Below are 19,075 nucleotides of genomic sequence, written 5' to 3'. Positions count from 1 at the left end.
GGCAGAAACAGGCGAATCTCTGAGTTCGAGGCCAGCCTGGTCTACAGAGTGAGTTCCAGGACAACCAGGACTATACAGAGAAACCCTGTCTTGAAAAACAAACAAAACAAAAAAAAGTAGACTTCAGGCAGGAATCTGATAATGGGCCAGGACAGGGAAGTAGGTTCAGATATCTTGGTTATCCAGATAAGTCCTTAGAAACAGTGATCACAGGACTTTGTTTATTGTCTTACTTGTTCCTCAACCTAGAATTGACATGTAATTAAAATGTATAAAAGCACACTGGGAGAAAATAAACCGGCCTCAGCCTCAGAACTGGCTGGGGTCATGCTGCAGTGTTGTCTAATTGTCTCTTTCTTTTAATCCTCACTGCTGCCCTGAAGAACCTGCTGACTGACTGAGCTGGCTCGGTCAGCTGCTGATGACAGTTGAGAGAAAAGAAGTTGGAGATATCCTGACTAGACAAAGATTAGCCTTGCTCCTAGGCAGCAGGAAGTAGTCTAAAGAGAACTACACCCCGTTTCCCCTCTTACCCTTCTTTCTCTCCTACCTAGTGTTGGGTGTTGGAAGAAATAAGGGTTGGAATAGAGGTAAAGATATATAAAAAAACAAATAAAACAGCTAAAACAAATAGGCCTACAGGGCTGCATATGAAATTACTGTTTTATATCAATGTTTAGTTCCTGGCTTTGATAGTTGTATTGTTGTTTAAAAAATACTCTTGTTCACAGGAGGCAGACATTATAGAATTTGGAGTTCAGTGGCCAGCTGACTCACAAATGGCTAAGACAAAAATCCCCACAATATACTTGCAAATTTAAGAAACTTTTGAGTAACAGGAGGAGGAAGAACAGAAGGAAAGAAGGAAGAGAAGTAAAAGGCAAGAAAAAGGATGAGGACACAGAGGAGGAGGAGCAGCAACAATTAATAGCAGTACTAGTAGGGTCAATAATGATAATAAAATAATAAATATATGTACGCTTTATATAAATATAAAATAAAAGATAGTAACCAGGCTGGGTGTGCTGGCTATTATTTTCATCTCAACACCTAGAAAGCAGAGACAGAAGGATCTCTACAAGTTCAAGGCCAACCTGCTCTCCATAAAAAGAGAGCTACACAGTGAGGCAAGGGCCTCAAAAAAACAAAAGAAATTAACCCAGGCCAGACACAGTGGCACATTCCTGCACTGAATCCCAGCCTGGGCAACATGGAAAGACTCCGCCTTTAAAAGAACCCTGTAATCCTAGCGCTTGGGATGCTGAGGCAGCAGGACCATAAGCTAGAAGCCACCTTTGACTGCTGTGCTGGTTTATACTGGTCACTAACTTGACAGGATCTAGAATCACCTTGAAAACAGATCTCTAGGCAGAACTTGAGGAGCTTCTACATTAGACTCAAGTGGGAATTCCCACACTAAGTGTGGGCAGCCTGCTGTATGGGCCAAGGTCCCAGGCTTCAGAAACAGAGAAAGCAAGCAGAGCAGGGACGTTCGTCTATCTACTTTCTGACCACGGACATGATGTGACCAGCAGCCTCTCTCTCCTGCAGCCATGCCTTCCCGTCCATGACAGACTGTGAGCCAAAATAAACCTTTACTCCTTAAGTTGCTTTGGTCAGGGGTTTTGTCACAGCAGCAAGAAAAGTACCTATATAGTTAGATGGTGACTCATTAAAAAACAAAACAAAACAAAACCAGAAAACCCTACAACTGTAAGAACAGAGACCTCACTTGCAGTGCTGCAAAGTGCCTAGCACAGGGCTGCACGACAAGCCAAGTGCACTGTTCTCAAAAGGAACTCACAGGGCCCAAGCTAAATGGTGTGTGAGGATGGGAAGGACAATGCAAACAAGACTGACATGACTAGAAAGTGTAAGCATGGGCAGATTGTGGAGGAGCCAGCACCCAGAGAAGCTGAACTCCACACTTGGAGCACCAGGAAGTTATTAAATGGTTTTAGGGCAAAGGACATAGTACCTTTTGTAATTTTAAAAGACAACTCTACTAAGAAAGGTTTGGAGATTTGGAGGGCAGACCACCAGTTAAGATCCTAATAGCTTTTATCCTAAGGTCAGGTGCTGATGGCCTAGCAAAAGCAAAAAAATAATCTTAGAATTTTAGTGAAAAGAGGGCTGGAGAGATGATGGCTCAACAAGGAAAAATGTCTGTTGTGCAGGTCTGAAAAACTCAGCGGATCTGCAACATGGCAGCAGGAAAGAACCAACTCCTGAAGTTTGTCATCTACCTAAACACACACACACACGCACACACACAAAAAAAAAAAAAATGAACAGAATTACCAAATTTAGAAGTTTGCTAAATATAGAACCTGACAGAATAAAGATGTTTCAATGTATAAAAGTTAAAATACATGAAATATTAATTTGATTTTTCTTCTTGTACTTTACCTTTCCCATTACTTAAATCAAGTACTCCATTTTCTTGACCTCAAAGCTTTTGTTGAGAGGGAGAGGAATGCATTCCAAAGAGCTATCAGACTTTTGTAAAGATCTTAGTTCATTCAAAAGATAAAGGTAGGAGTTCCTGAACTGCTGAACTCTATGACCCAGGAATTAATAAATCTTACATCCTTCCAAGTCTTTAAAGAATGTATGTTCTAAGGAAGAGGAAGAGGGGTACAGGAAGGAAAGAAGCCAGTAAGCAAAGACTACAGGGCATTACAGAAGCAAGAACAAAGCAGAGGGAGGGGAACCCACGAGACTAGCAGATTTCTCACTCCCACAAGGCCCTGTCAAGTCGCCTTGTCCTCAGAAGAATAAGGTAACTCAAAACATTAATGTCAACTGCCTTCCCCACCCCACTCCCATTTTCCAGATAGCGTTCTAGCCTGATCCGTCACAGAAGACTGTGCACTTACAGGAACATGCTGAGTTGAAGAACACGAGTCTGTGGACCGAGGAGAGGAGACGGAACAACTGGAGGAAGCTGGAGAAAGAGGCTGGGGCTCTGCCTTAATGTCTGTCATGGAAAGACATAGAGAACAGTTTACACAGCAATCCATATAAACTCAGAATAAGATGGATAAAAAGGTCAAATTTTTGAAAATTCAATCAGTAGTAGGGGCAAGGTTACAAAAATGTATCATTTCAATGAAAAACTCAAGATCAGAAAACAGGAAACACTTCTACTCCTGTAGGAAGTCGTATCTACACTCATCCTCTGGAGAAAAAGAAGAAACTAGCTGCACTGGCTTTCTTAGCTAAGAAACAAGAGCAGGTGGAACATTGTACTCTATAAGCTGTTTTCAGTATTATGCCATATACAAAAAGCCAATCCCCCAGAATCTGAAAGGAAACACACCCGAACAGCACTCTCTCATCTAAATTGTATCTACCTACCCACCTTCACTGTATGAACTGATCCATCTAATCAAGTCCTGCCTCCACCTCAGAATATAAAAACACAAGGTCAATGTTTGCTCTAGATTTTTGGCTTTTTGTTTTATTTTTGGTTCTTTGGTTGTTGCTAACGTTTGTTGTTGTTTTGAGGAGCTGAATATCAAACCCTAGGCTTTGTGCATGCTGGGTAAACACTTTACCACTGAGCTACACCCCCCAACCCAGTATTCTATTACTACCCTGTAACTAAATCTTTGCTGAAACAACCATTTTATTAACTTCCCAAAATCTATGGATCAGGAATTTGGACTGGAGAACACTCATGTAACTCACATTCTATGAGGGCAGACAAGAATTGAGCAAAATAAGAACATAAAATGAAGGAGAATAGGAAGGGCAGAGATAGAAAGAGATTTCCTGGGGAAATGTGCTGGTTCTATGTCCACTTTCTCTCAGCTCCTACAATCTATGACATAAACGATCTCTACACCCACTTCCTTTTAGGTGGTGTATGCAGGGACGAAGAAGGAAGCATACTAGAAGATAGGAGAAGACATTTTTCCCTCAGTTTCTCCTGTCAGCTCTGTCCTGTCCGTGACAGCCTGCTCCAGGCTCTTTGAACGCACTCAAGCCCAACCTCATCAAGCTCCCTTAAAAACATCAGCACTGCTAGCTGCCAGCCTCACCAAAGAGCATGAGCTCTGGGGTCAGGAAGAGGCTCTGCTGCAAAGAAATAACTTGGAAAGGGACAGAGGGGACCAGAGAGCTGAGAGAGCTGTGATGAGCACTTTTTTTAAACAGACGACCTGAGTTTGACTACGAGCACCCACATGGCAGCTCACAACAGTCCATAACTCCAGTTCCGGGGTGTAGCCAGACTTCTGGCTACTTTGTGGGTTCTCTTTTCTTCCACCCTTCACTCCCCTTCTTCTACCCTTTCAACCCCCTAACACTAGATAGAGGAAAAGGAACAGAGGGGAAAGGGGGAACCTTATCATTAGACTACTTCCTGCTGACTAGGGGTGTCAAGTTCCTTGGGGCCAGTTTGATCTTAATTGTCAGGATATCTAATTTTTCTTGTTTTTTTTTTTTCTTTGCACACGACTACTTACAAACCACAACTAACAGCAACTAACTACCAACCAACAATCCACCCCACCTCTTGGTGCGCTAACATTTATATTCTGAAGAATCCCCAGAATTCCAAATTTCAGACACTTGCAGAAACCATCTGCAGCTGGCAAATCACTCCCCTGCTAGAGCACAAGGCAAATCATAGTCAGCCACTGTAGGCAATCTGAAGCAGTCCCATATTCCAAACCTGGTATTAAAACAAAAACACATTCTTATAATATTTCTGTGTTTCTAAAGAAACCAAAATTCTCACTACTCAGGGGCTCTAACATCCTCTTCTGACCTCTGAAAACACTAGGCACACACATGGTACACAAACATATATGTGAGCAAAACATTCATACATGAATATAAAAAAAAAATCTAAAAGTTTTTTTCTAAAAAAGGTCCTCTAGCCTCTACGCACGTGCGCGCGCGCGCACACACACACACACACACACACACACACACACACACACCACACTCATACACATACCAGAAAAAAATTAGTAGAGATTAAAGGGAATAATAACTTTTATATCTAGTTAACAAAGAAGGTAAGATGTACTGGTAAGAAAAAGCTATAAGTTATGAGAATGTTATTTTCTTTCAAAGAAAATAAAAGTCTACTTTTTCTCCTACAGTAGAATGGCTCGTTGGTTTTAAATAACAAAACTGTAGACAAAGCCAGAGTGGCTGAGAAACTGCATAAAGTTATGGAAAATGAAACTTCTGATCGATTCTCATGTGTAGTCACATTAGCCAAGGCTAAAAGGGAATTATAAGTTTTATTCAAAAAAGTGAACATTAGGGCTAGAGAGATGGCTCAGCAGTTAAGAGCTGACTAATCTTCCTAACGACCAAGGTTCAATCCCAGCACCCACAAAGTGGTTCGCAATTATGTATCTCCAGTACCAAGGGGTCCGACACCCTCTTCTGGTCTCCTTGTACTCACAAGCAGTACACAGACATACATACAGGCAAAACACACACATAAATTTTAAATTTAAATTTTTAAATTGAACATTAAAATCCAAAGTAAACTGTTATAAACTGTAGTTAAACTCTGCCCAAATAACAAGGATTTTATGATGTATTGATCTGCCCTGAGTAACAGCCTGTGAAAGGTTCATCATTACACCTTAAGTAACCAGCATTAGAAACAAATGATATTTTTATCCAATTTCCTGTTCTCTCTATTGTCATTATAAAACTTTGATCACTTAAAAAGTAGCATTAGCCAAGCTACTCAAAAGCTGCCGCCCTCAAAAGGATGTACAGAAAGTTCAGGGACCCCATGAGGAGGCTCCTAATTGCTGGTAACCCTAGCCTCATCCTTTTTTCATTCCGAAGCCCTGTTGACCAGGATTTTCTGACCCACTTAATTCCGAGTATTAACTAATCCATAGCATGAGTCTAGCCAGAGTGTTTATGGGCAAAGCATATCATTACCTGAGCAGAAGTGGCTGCTGGGGCTCCATATGTCTGACTCCCAAGGCATCAAATCCAAATCAAAATTAAGATGATCAAAATTATTTTCCTGTAGGGGTCAAATCAGCAAATGATTAAAATGGAATACACACACTGTGAAATGAAACCATCAGGCACCGTTCTCCATGGATAACAAAATAGCTACTATTCGAGCCAACTGCTCCACACGCAGATCTCAGAGAACCCAGAGATACAGCAATTCTGGCTCGCCAAAAGACAAGATCAACTAGAAAAAGAAACAGGTTCAACAACTAAAACATTTGTGAAATTTAATTTTTTTTTATGGAAACAGACCATTAAAGATTCACAACAACAACAACAACAACAAAAGCCGGGCGGTGCTTTTAATCCCAGCACTTGGGAGGCAGAGGCAGGCGGATTTCTGAGTTCGAGAGTTTGAGGCCAGCCTGGTCTACAGAGTGAGTTCCAGGACAGCCAGGGATACACAGAGAAACCCTGTCTTGAAAAACCAAAAAAAAAAAAAAAAAAAGATTCACAAAATGAGTCTTTGGCCATAAGAGAGATCCAGATCTAACAAGATAGATTTTTTTTTCCCTTTTCTATTAAGAAAAACAAGTGCAAATAAATAGCTATTTATATCATCTCTCTATAGAAGAAAGAATGCAGACACAGCCAGAAACAACACAGGAGTCATAAAGAGGGTTAGCGCTACAGGAGGGTGTTCTTTCTTACCCTAGCATTCTGTGATTTTCAAACTTCTAAAATTTTTATAAGATCAACAAACAAACAAACAAACAAAGCCAAAAAACATTTTTAGGGCCAAAAGACAAGCTCAGCAGGTAAAGGCTTCAAGAATGAGGCAAAGTTCAGAATTCTATAAGCTAGCCACCTACACTGATCAAAAAAAGAAGAAAAGAATCTAAGCTATTTTGATGGCCCAAAGTATTTCAGTAATAGTTTTTACCTAGTTCTCTAACCAATCAAAAATAAAAATAAGGATCTGACTAATTTTCAGAGCTCTTGAAGATGAAGTTGGTAAGTTCCGCTTGACTAGATACATGACGCACACATGCCTCTTAATCCCACTATGTCCCACAAGCAGCAAAGGATCTGTAAAAATAAAGAAATAGGACTCAGCTAGCCACTCACACCTATACTTTCAGTACTCAAAGGCTGAGTAAGGTAAGAGGACCGCTAGCAACTGCAGGCCAGCCAAAGCTATATAGTAAATTCAAGACCATCCAAGACTACAGAGTGAAGCCTTGAGCCCAAAACAAACAAATAGGCTGTCAAATGACTTTTCCAAAGTCACTCACCCCTAAGACAAAACATATGCAAAGTAAACAAGGCCTCTCAAACCAAGACCAAGACAGTTTTATAGCTCTGTACTTATTGATTACAAAAAAGCTGCTAACATTCACGGTTAATAGTGTCACTTAGCTATTAGGCTAAAGCTAGTATTTGGAAACCCTCATGCATTAATCACAGTACAGATGAAACATCTAGTATCCCCTATTTCTCCACCAGTAAGTACTTACATAAGTCTCATGTGCTGCGTCAAACTGCACATCATCAGTGTCTGTGAAATAGCCAAGTTCAGCAAACAATGTAGACTCTAGAATAAAGAAAAAGAAATGCTACTGTCAGCCAGGCGGTAGTGGTGCACACCTGTAATCCCAGCACTTGGGAGGCAGAGGCAGGTGGATTTCTGAGTTCGAGGCTAGCCTGGTCTACAGAGTGAGTTCCAGGACAGCCAGGGCTACACAGAGAAACCCTGTCTCGAAAAACCAAAAAAAAGAAATGCTACTGTCACTCAGGAGTCTGAGAGAGGTTAGGCACTGCTGCTGTTGACAAGCTCAAGCAATGTGAACATCATGAGAATGTGGCTTGGCTCCCCATAACACATGCAAAAAGCTGGGTACAGCTATATCTACCTGGAACCTCAGCACTGGGGAGGCAGAGAAAGATGGACTCCCTAGAGCTCGCTAGCCCAGTCAGTGACCTTCAGCTTCAGTAAGAGGCTCTGTCTTAAAAACAAAACCAAAAAGTGGAAGCTTGGCAAGAAGGCTCAGCAGCGAAAGGCATTTGCTGTACAAGCCTGATAACGGAGTTCTGTCCCCAGAACCCATGTGAAGACAGAAGGAGAACCAACTCTCCCCGACACACAGACATGTGGTTGTCCTCTGACCTCTGCACACACACTGTGGCATGCCCACCCTCACCCCAACACACATGCAATAAAATTCAGTTGAAAAAAAAAAGTAAAAATGGCTGAGGAAGATGCCCAGCATTGACCTCTGGCCTCTACATGCACACACATATGTACATACATGCACATACAATGCATATACTCAGAACCAAGTACACACAGACACGTTTATATAGATAATAAAAGACTCGCCTAAATTTCAGCAATTTGAAGTATATTCTAATTTCTAGTGAAGTTTCCTTATAAACCAAGAAAAATATGGACCAGAAAGATTCTTCCGTAATCTACATAAAAAACCTTTTTAGAAGAAGGTCAAGGTGCTGAAAAGGCCCAATACTTCATACACTGTAAAGCTTCCCTTCCCTAACATTTTCAGAACTTTCAAAGTTTCCCAGCTCCAGAGCCTCCTCTGTACTAAACTCCTGCAGTGATTTCCTCCATGCAGACACTCCTCAGCTACACTGCCAGCTTACTTGTCTGGCTGTGGTGGTTTGAACGAGAATACCAGCTCCCCACAAAAGGCTCATTCAGCTCAACGTTTAGTCCCCACTTGGTGAACTGTTTACAAAGAATTAAGAGCTAAGGCCTCGTTAGAGGAGGTGAGTCACTGGTGGTGTGCCTTGAGGTTTTAAAGCCCACACCAGATGCAGTCTCAGGGCTGCCTGCAGATCAGGATATAAGCTCTTAACTACTGCTCCAGCACCCTGCCTGCTGCTATGCTATGCTCCCAGCCACAATGGTCATGGACTAACTCTCTGAAACTGTAAGTAAGCCCCCAGTTAAATGCTTGCTTTCATAAGTTGCCTTGGTCATGGTGTCATAAAACAACAGAGCAGTAACAAAGACACTGGCCAGTGACAAGACTCTTTCGCCAACTAAAATAAAGCACAGTAATAATGTATAGGTAGTAAGAATGCCAGGCTTCCCACATAGTTGTCAGAAAAGGCTACTTTAAACTCAGCTCCAGAGCCAAAAATCATGCAAGATGACTGTGAGGATGAGCCTTAAGTACAGGCTAAAACCTCCACGATTGCTACATTTGCAGTCTCTCATTTCTCCCCATCCTTCTTGAACCTACTCCCGTCAAGCACCCGACTCCATACATAACAGTGTCACCAGTAACCTCCATACTACTAAGTTCACAGTCCTTGTCTCTCCTGACCAGTCACGAGCATCTGACAGTCTGATCCTTTCCTAGTAACTAAAACATTTTCTTCACTTAGCAAGCAGTCACCTGATTTCCTCCCTCCTCACTGGCTGACCCTACCTTAATGGTTCCCCATCCCTTTAACATGAAACTGCCCCTGGGCTCAGCATGAATTTTTCTATCAAATGTTTTCTCTTTGAAATTTCACTGAACTCATGGCTTTAAACAGCATCTCCATGTCAAGCATTCCCAAACATGTACCTCCAGCTGATAATGTCAAGAAGCATAAGGAACACACTGTGTTTATATCTCATGATTGTTTAAAAAGTAACTCCAACTTGGCACACTCCAAACGGAGGTCGTATTCCTTCTACTTACTGTTTCTAATTGTCACTTAATGACATTCAATTCTCCTGGTGACTCAAACCAAAAACCTTAGAACCAATGTTTACTCTCTTTATATTGGATTTACCTTCAAATCCTATCAGCTTTCTATTCAAAAAGTATGTTTACATATCATAACCTGGCTTCTTACCTTTCGCCCCATTTTTCCTCCTCTTCCTATCTGTCTTTTTCTTCCCTAGCCTCCCCAACACAAAGATACCAGCATCTAAGACAGCAGAGCAATGAGGCTGCTGGGGTTTTATGCATAGTGATCTGCAGCAAGTGTCTGGTATCCACAGAAATGATATGGTGGGGAAGAGCAGATTGCCTGATGTAGGTGGCAATATTCCCTAGACGCCAATGAAATGGAGCTGGTGGGAGGGAGAAGAGCATGACAGATGGGAGAGAAGCCTCAATAGTCAGCAGTGGTTCCAGTTAACAATCTGCTAACCGATGAAGCAAATGAATAAATATATCTATATCTATCATATGGAGAAAGGAAGAGAGAGAGGGAAGGAAAGAGGGCTCTTTCTAATGGTGGAAGCATTGCTTTAATAAATGTAAGACAGGATAGAGATAATTTGCATGTGGCAACTGTTTGAGAAGTGGCTGATTTAGGCTAGCAGACTCAGGGAGGATAGGGGTGTGGGGATGTTAACTATGACAGGACATTAGTACCCAGTCACACTATCTCCCCCAAATATAAATAAAAACACAAAAGGTAAAACTGACCTGACAGTGAAGAAACCTGACAGATGGCAACGCATCTGTAATCATGTGACCAGCACCACGTGACTCAAAGAATCATAACACAGCATCAGGCCTCTGACATACCTGCCATTGTATGGACTGAGTCTGGTCACAAGGACACAATTACAGATCCAGATTATGATTAATTGTTTGCATAAAAACTGTTAAGGGCATGATAGACAGGGAAAAAGGGGCTAAAGAGCTATTCTAGAATGAAGGACATCAAGGAGGCATGTTAAAAACAAAAAACGACAATAACAAAAAAAAGTGTGTTTGCAGGAAGAATTCCAGACCACTAAGACAGATAGCAAAATGTAAACCATCCCTGTAAAATGAACACCAGTGGTGTATCCCTGTTTATTTTCTGAATGGAAGAAACACACTATGGTAACATAGGAAAGCCTGGGATGGGGTGTTGCTTGTTATCTTCTGGTGGGGGATGAAATAATTAAGTATTTAGTACTTAAGTATTTAAGGGTGAAAGATAGGAAGGAGAAAAGAGAAAGAAATGAACAATTGTGACATAATTTAGAAACTGCAAGAGTTCTTTACAGTGTTCTTTACAACAGTGTTCTTACAGATTTGAAACTACTTCAGAATTTTAAAATATGTGTCTAGATGGAACAGTATGGCACAGGGCTCTAGTCTTAACTACTTGTGAAGCTGAAGTAACAAGAAAGCTTAAATCAAGACCAGCCAGAGCAACACAGACAACTCTCGACTCAAAACCATGCATGTGTATGTACACACAGTCACTGCTATCAGTTAATGCTGGGAGTCTCCTATAGAAGCCTCCGAATCATCTCCTGACTTCTGCCATAGCCCCCAGGCAGGCTCTGTTCAATACAACAGCTAACACAAAGCTATAAATTGGTATGGGGATGCAGTTCAGTCGGTATAATGCAGCACACATGAAACAACACACATCAATCCCCAGTCCACATGAACCAAGCATGGCACATGCCTGCAGTCCTACTGGGAAGGTAGAAGCACAGTGATAATAAAGAAATTCAGAGAGGGCTCAGCTGGCCACCTGCCAAGCAAGCTTGATGACCTGAGTTCCATTCTCAGCACCCACATAAAGGTGATGGGGAAAATCAACTCCATAAAGTTGTCCTCTTACCTTCACACATATGTTATAAATAGATACACAACAGTAACTAAGAACTAAATAAACTTATTTTAAATTAAGATAAATCGGAGCTAGAGAGAAGGCTTAGCAGTTAAGGGCACTGGCTGCTCTTCTGGAAGACCTGAGTTCAAGTCCCGGCACCCACAGACTGGCTCATAGCTATCCGCAACTACAGTTCCAGGGGATCTGACACCCTTTTCTGACCTCTGCAGACACTAGATGGCTACACAGACATTCATGGGCAAAACAACTGTTCACATAAAATAAAAATAATCTCAAAATTTTTTTATTAAAGTAAACTCAAGGTTACCCTTGGCTATATCATGAATTGGAAACCAGACAGGGCTATATAAGATCTTCTCCAAAAAAATGACAACAAATAAAAGATAGACAGACATGGTAGCACATTCCTGTAAGCTTAGCACTCAGGAGAGACACAGGAGAATCAAAAGTCTGAACTAACATGGTTACATAACAAGAACCTATTAAACAAACTGAAGGGTTAGAGACTAGCTCCATCAGTGGTGAAACACGCACAAGTCCTGTAATGCCAGCACCTGGGAGGTAGAGGTACGAGGATTTGAGTTCAAGGTCATCCATCCTTAGCTACATGGCAAGCTGGAAACTAGCCTAGGCTATAGGAGTCTGTCAAAACAAAAACAACAAAAACGCTTTAAAAGGGATGTTGAAAACAAATATGGTCAACACTATATAAAGGCAGTCCCCAAAAATTGTAACAGACCTGAAAACCCCTATCACCTAGCAATCAGGGCTGTCATGGTATCTTATGATGATGGATACTCAGTTATTTGTGGTAATAAAGTTTAAACAACCTCTGTGAAGCTCATAAAAGCATACAATTTATGTATAGTATACACATAATTCCTGATGATGACAACTGACAATTATGTTACTAGTTTAGGATTTGCCACAGTATACTTCTCCTCCTTATTTAATAGTGTGTTCCCTCTACTTATAAAAACAGTTTTACAATAAAATAGTGAGCCATGTCACACTGGCAGATATATCATACATCTTACACCTACTGTGTCTCAACTGCATCGCTGTCTCTTGTATTTTATTTAATCTCGGATTGTTTTGCTCATTGTGGCCATAGGACCAATAGGCTGTAGCATATTATGTGTGTATTATTTATGCACATACGTGTCACACAATCTAGGTGTGTAGGAGACCTTAAAATCTAGGTTCTGTAAGCAGATGCCACACTATGACAGTCACACAGCAAGCACACTTCTCAAAATGTGCTCCTGTTGTAAGTGATGGGTGACCAAAGTTGATGAGAGATAAGAAGGAGCCCTGTGGTCTGGCTTAGAACTATAAATATTGTCATGTATTAATGGGGTTTTTGTAAATAAACATCACTTGTTCCTAAGAAATACCTGGTAAAATATTTAGGAGTTTCATTCTGTACGCTTGTGTTTTGGGTGGTGAAAGGGGGAATTGTGGGTAGTAAGGAGACACAAAGTAAGTGGGGCAGGATTATAACAGCTGGTGCATAGGGAAATACAGTATAGTACACTGACTAATCTTTCATGTTCTGTGGGAAATACAGGATAGTACACTGACTAATCTTTCATGTTCTGTGGGAAATACAGGTACAGTACACTGACTAATCTTTCATGTTCTGTGGTTTTTAAAAAAAAAAAACTGAAGGTGGATAAATGCACTTTTGTATGTATAGACTATTTCAGAAGAATCCATGAGAAACTAGTAGCAGCACAAAGTATCATTCTAAAGGACTAAATCTACTGTCTATCCCTATGTCCTTTCCAGCGAGTTCACACCTCTAACACTTAGACTTCCCTCAATGACAGCAGCTGGGATTCTAGGCTTCCTTAGCAGGCTTTTCCACCTCACCTCCCTCTGCCCTGACCGCTTATTTGTTTACTCCATCTCAGCCTGACCAGAGTCTTATTATTTTCAGTAATATGGGGGCCACAGACGGCTCAGTAGTTCAGTAAGTGCTCGCTGCTGAGTCTGATGTTCCAAGTTTGACCTCCAGGACTCACATGATGGAAGAAAAAAAAAAATCAATGCTGAAGATAATCGCCTATGTGCCTTGGCATGCACACCACCACCACCCTCCACACACAAATAAAGAAATCAATATAACAAAAAGGAGAGCTAAAAGAAGAAAAGTTGGGGTCACCGTTAAACATGGACTTTCAAGAAAAAAGGTGACGGGCGGAGAAATGTGGTGACAGCAAGAGAGAAAGTGACATCTAAGGGAAGTTTGGAATTTTTCCCCCACATAGGAGAAGGTAACTAACTACATGTTTGTTTCTAACAGAGACGGGAGAAATATTTAGGAGAAAGAGCTTGGGTAGCATTTTTAATAAAGCATGAGGGAGTTGAAACTTACAGAGAAAACTGGTGTCTCTAGTAACAAGAGGCCACCCTCAGCATCTACATGGGGGAAGGGCAAGCATGCAGGTAAGTGAGATGAGACAGAGAGAGACTGGACGTTCTAATGCAGAACATGAAAGAGGAGATGTTAAGAGGCTAAGAAGGAAAGCTTTGGGGAACAATCATCAGAGAGAGAGAGTAACAAGACTTGAGAAAAGACTGGCCACGCCCACTGAAATATCCAAGAATCCCAGCAGCAGCTTGTTGGAGAAAGTAACTGGAAGCTAGCAGCTACATCTTCTGAGAAGGGACTGAAAGTGACTGAATAATCAGCAGACCTCATCGATAGAATGAGGTGGAAGACTGTATACTGTGACCAAAGATTCAGACCTAGATACTTAGTGTAGAAGAGAGGACCATGCTCTGGAGGTGGCAGAGAATGATAAGAAAACACCTACTATATTCTGAGTTGCTGTGTGCAGAAAGCTTTCACCAGAACTTCGGGGAAAGCTGTGTCATCAGGGGAGTGTCATGCTTTGGTTAGCGCAAGAAAAGGAAGAGAAACTTCAAAAAAGGTACTAAAGGCATGAGAAAGACCACAGCGGCAGGAAGCTTCTCATCTTGGCACACATCTCTTAAGCGGCTTTTAAAAAAAGAAAAAGTGACTTTTGCACACAATTCGAGTAAGAGGAAGAGGAGAGGAAAGAAGAGGGAAAGGAAAGATTGCAAATTAGCCATGGAGAGACGACCAACACCATGTAATATTAGAAATTTGCAAATTAAAACAAGGTGCCACCACATGCCCACTAAAGCAGCTAAATTCCAAAGTACTGGCAACAGCAAATACCAGAAAACAGAAACATCCACTCACTGCTAGTGGAGACACAGAATAATGCAAGTTTGGCAGTTTATTATAAACCAAATATATTCTTAGAATATGATCCAGTAATTATGCACCTTGGAATCAGACCAAATGATATGAAAATTTACACCAACACAAAAACCTGCACACAGATGTTTAGAGCAGCTACATGTATAACTGCTAAAAACCAGAAGCACCAAGATAGCAACATGTAAACAGATATACAAACTACATATACACATATACACACAAACAGATATATAAACAGATAAACAGATATATAAACACAAACTGAATTATATCCTCCCAAAAGTCATATTGAAACCCTGATCCCTAATACGGCTAAATCAGACAGAATCTTGAGAAGATTACTAAGGTTAAATGATGCTGTGGGAATAGTAACTCTCAATACCATGTGAGGACACAAGAAGGCAGTCATCTACAAGTGGAGAAGAGGGCTAACAAACCCTGATGAGCATGCTAGCTCGCAATCCTCCATATCTTGAATACTACTGTAATGGCAGATCCTTCTCATTTTACATTTGTCAAAACCCTTCTATTTAGCACTACTGGGTGCTAAAAGAAGTAAGTCATCAAGACACAGACACATGAACTTCAAATGCAAACTACTAAGTAAAGAAGTCAGTTTGAAAAGGTTACACTACTCGGTTCCAACTATACAACAAAAGCAAAATGGTGGAGACAGTGAGAAGATCTGTTCTGGGGTATGGGATGAGCAGGTGGAGGAGCTCAGGGAATGCTTAGGAGAGAGACACTCACACTACTCTACACAACACTGTAATGATGGGCTTGGATCACATTTGTCAAAACCCCTGTATTAAGGCTCATTCTCTACTTAATACTAATGTATCCAGCCTGGTGTGGTGGCTCATGCCTTTAATTCTAGTACTTGGGAAGCTGAGACAAGAGCATTAAGAAGTCAAGGCAAGCCCAGTTACAGCAAATACTCCAGGCCAAGTTAGACTACATAAGAAGACCCTATGTCAAAAAGAAAAGAAAAGAAAAAAGGAAGAGAAAAGAAACAGTTGATCAGCATTAGCTTATCCATCTTAGCAGTACAATGTTAATTGTTTTAGTTTGCTTTCCGGTTTTGTAATAAAACACTATGACAAAAAGTAACTTGGAGAGGACAGGGTTTACTTGGCTTACATGTGCTAATCAGTGTCTACATGAAGGAAAGCCTGGGCAAGAACCTTGAAACAGGAACTGAAGCAGAAGCCATGTCAGAATGCTGCTCCTCGTGGCTTGCTCAGACTGCTTTTTTATACACCCTAGAACTACCTGCCCAGGGTTGGCACCACCCACAATGGGCTGGGCCCTCTCACATCAATCATTAATCAAAAAAAAAAACAAAACTGACCCATAGACTTGCCTACATGACAATCTGATGAAGGAATTTTCTCAATAGAGGTTCCCTCTTTCCTGATGTTTCTAGCTTGTGTAGAATTAAAAACAAACAAAAAACCTAACCAGCATGGTAACGTAAGATGTCACCAGTAGAGGGAACAGCAGAGAGAAGTACATGGAATTGCATGTACTATTTGTACAGTTACTCTAAATTCTAAAGCTGAACTTTTAAAAGGATTATTAAGTGATAATGTCAAATACAATTGGGAAGCCAGAGGCAGGAAACTTATGAAAGCTGTAGGCCAACCTACACTACATAGCAAAACCTTATCTCAAACGTCCTCCAGGTATGGTACTGTATGCTTGTAATCTCAGCATTCAGAAGGCTTAAGGCAGGGATATCAGACGTTTGAGGCCAGCCTGGGCTACACAATCGTCTTTAAAAGATCCTAAGTAAAAAATAAGTAAAAGAAATAACAAACTGCACCTATGTGAAACCCAAATGACAGTCTCCATAAGCCTGTATGGGAACACAGCCATTCGCGCCCACCTATACCTTCTGCTATGGCTGCTTTTTCCCTTTGGCAGAGCAGCTTCAACAGAGACCACAGGATAGTGATGCCTAAAATATCTGCTATCTGAACCTTTTCAAAAACCGAGTGTAGATGTCAGCTCTAAGTGTCATTAGTCACATTTAGAAAATAAATAAGTAGAAGTACATCCCACCATACCCTGTGCTGAGATAACTTCCTTCAAATTGTACAAGTTGTTCTTCATAAGAAATACTAATTATAAAATCCAACTTTTAAAATCTAACAGGACAGCTGTTAAATCACTTTTAAATACATCAGTAAAATAACCAAACATCCAAAATAGCAACTACCAAAAAAAAAAAAAAAAAACATTCTTTTATTGAGAAACCCTAGTAGACAGTAGTGTTGAACTATAACGCCTACAAAATCTATCCTACCTACTGAACACCTGAGGGATAAAAGTATTGAGCCAAGAGACAATTGTTAACAGTCTGAAAAGAGAAACCTAAAAAGCACTGGGAAAAGGACATACTCAAGAAGAGACAGGGCAGGATACCTACAAAAGGAGTCAGTCAGCTGACTACAAAGAACTGAATGTTGTTGAAGAATCAAGATTAGGAGTTAGGAAAATGCAGCTAAGAATCAGAATCTAGGACAAAATAATACTATCAGGAAGTGCCTCATAGTTATACTTTGAAGAAATACCACAAACATAATGGTCAAATGGTTGAGAAAACTAATCCTAACTACCCAACATACAGAAGTAGACTTGTTAACTACAGAAGCATTAGGAAGAATCCAGCCTTTAGAGAAACAATTAGGAAAGTGTTACAGAGTAGAAAAACCAGAGGCACAGACTTCAAAGTTAGATAAGCCTGGTTCTGATCCTACTTTACCTAGTACTAGTCTAAGACTCAGAGAACAGATTATGTCAGCCTCGGTTTCAACATCTATAGAACGGCAGGACCTCACTGAACTGTTAAAAACATAACATAAATAACACATGTACTGGGCTTAGCAGAATAGCTGACAAAAATAGTGTTGTAAACAAGTGACTGCTATGACTATAACAAAAGTAGTTAGCTGGGAAAACACACTAGAGAATGGACATTTAAAGTTTGGGTTTTTTTTTTTCCCAGAAAGTTGTTGAAACCTGCCCAAGGACTGTTAACTGTAGAGAACATCTGCCACTGTTAAGTTAAACTAGGATGCTCAATACTTCCTGGTCGAGAATCCACTCATGTTACAGTGGAATGTTGGTCCAAGAAAGAAAAGTGTCCCCAAAACTGAAGGACACCCCAAAACTGAGGCACCTACAAAACTCCAAATTCATATATTAACATACATAATCCTGTTAACATTCTGTCTTCTAATCAAGAGGGGGAATATCAGCTTTTTCTAAGGATTTAGATGCCAAAGCTTGTCTTTAGTCACTCTCTATTCCATCCTTCCTGAACACCAAAATTAGATGTAACAAGAGATTTCAGAGCTGTGTTTGGACAGCAGTCAGGATTACATCAGTTTGTGTTAGATCTAGTAATCAGGGACACAAGGTCAGGTGCTTGGGCGAGTTTCTTCTTTGCCAATTTGGATAGATGTCTTAAACCAATAGTTAAAGCTGGGAGACAAGGATTTTCTTCTGTATTTCAACCATGTTTTCTCAACATACCTCGTAAACGTGCAGTGCACACACAAACATATGCGCAGGCACACACTCCGCTCCCCACCCACACGCCCACAGTCTGAGAAAATAGCTTGGAGCCTTTGGGGAAGCTACAGTCATCCTACTGAGCTCTGGTCCCTAAGATAATCTGGAATTTCCACCAGGAACACACGCTGAAAAACTACAGCAATTTCAATTAGAACATCATTTCACTATCGCTGCGGCCAGGACAGAAGCCCAGCGGCTCTGCCAGTCTCTTCCACGACCCCGCAACCCGTGGCCTCGCTCCCTTGACTTGGTTCGTCCACACCTGTCACCGCCACCGGGCGGAAATCGGGAGAAAAACCCCCGCAGACGCGGCCCGACCTAGCTCGGGTACATTCGCGGATCCACTCACCCCAGTCTTCATCTGGTCCATGAGAAAGAACTGGACTAAAAGGCGACTCCATGGCGCCGGCAACACAAGCCGGCTTCCCCGAAACAGACACCTCTCCCTCACAACTCGGATCGGTGAGTAATCCGAGACGGCAGCAGCCAGAGGACAAAATATGCTGAACGCTGGCGGACGGTGGCCGAGCGGAGGCAAACTATCTCACCGCACACGGGAACTTGGAGCAAAAGTTAAGGGAGACGTCAGCAGATAAGCTCAATAGACTTGAGAGTAAATATTTCCCTACGAGGAGTTCAGCACTTTCTGTCCCTCTGTGGAGGTTTGTGGTGGTTCTTGTTTCTCTC

At 41.3% G+C, this 19,075-nt stretch overlaps 1 protein-coding gene across 2 annotated transcripts in view; it reads right to left on the bottom strand.

Moving 5' to 3' along the window:
• The window catches only part of Atf6 (activating transcription factor 6), a 164,176-nt gene extending 145,323 nt beyond the window's left edge, over nucleotides 1-18,853 (bottom strand). The window contains exons 1-4 of one of the 2 annotated variants that reach the window (XM_028781831.1): nucleotides 18,738-18,853; nucleotides 7,464-7,540; nucleotides 5,926-6,013; nucleotides 2,880-2,980 (exon numbers count right to left, since the gene is read on the bottom strand). In XM_028781831.1, the coding sequence (XP_028637664.1) occupies nucleotides 2,880-2,980; nucleotides 5,926-6,013; nucleotides 7,464-7,540; nucleotides 18,738-18,789 (318 nt within the window). In that variant the 5' untranslated portion in view covers nucleotides 18,790-18,853. The remainder of the gene's footprint in view (nucleotides 1-2,879; nucleotides 2,981-5,925; nucleotides 6,014-7,463; nucleotides 7,541-18,737) is intronic. The other variant, XM_028781832.1, reaches the window with a different exon arrangement.
• Between the last annotated feature and the right edge of the window lie 222 nt (nucleotides 18,854-19,075).

Source organism: Grammomys surdaster, unplaced genomic scaffold, assembly GCF_004785775.1.
Source record: "Grammomys surdaster isolate TR1022 unplaced genomic scaffold, NIH_TR_1.0 554, whole genome shotgun sequence".
In the NCBI taxonomy this organism is placed as follows: domain Eukaryota; kingdom Metazoa; phylum Chordata; class Mammalia; order Rodentia; family Muridae; genus Grammomys; species Grammomys surdaster.
The sequence above is the reverse complement of the archived record's forward strand: the minus strand, read 5'-3'. Positions and strand labels throughout refer to the sequence as shown.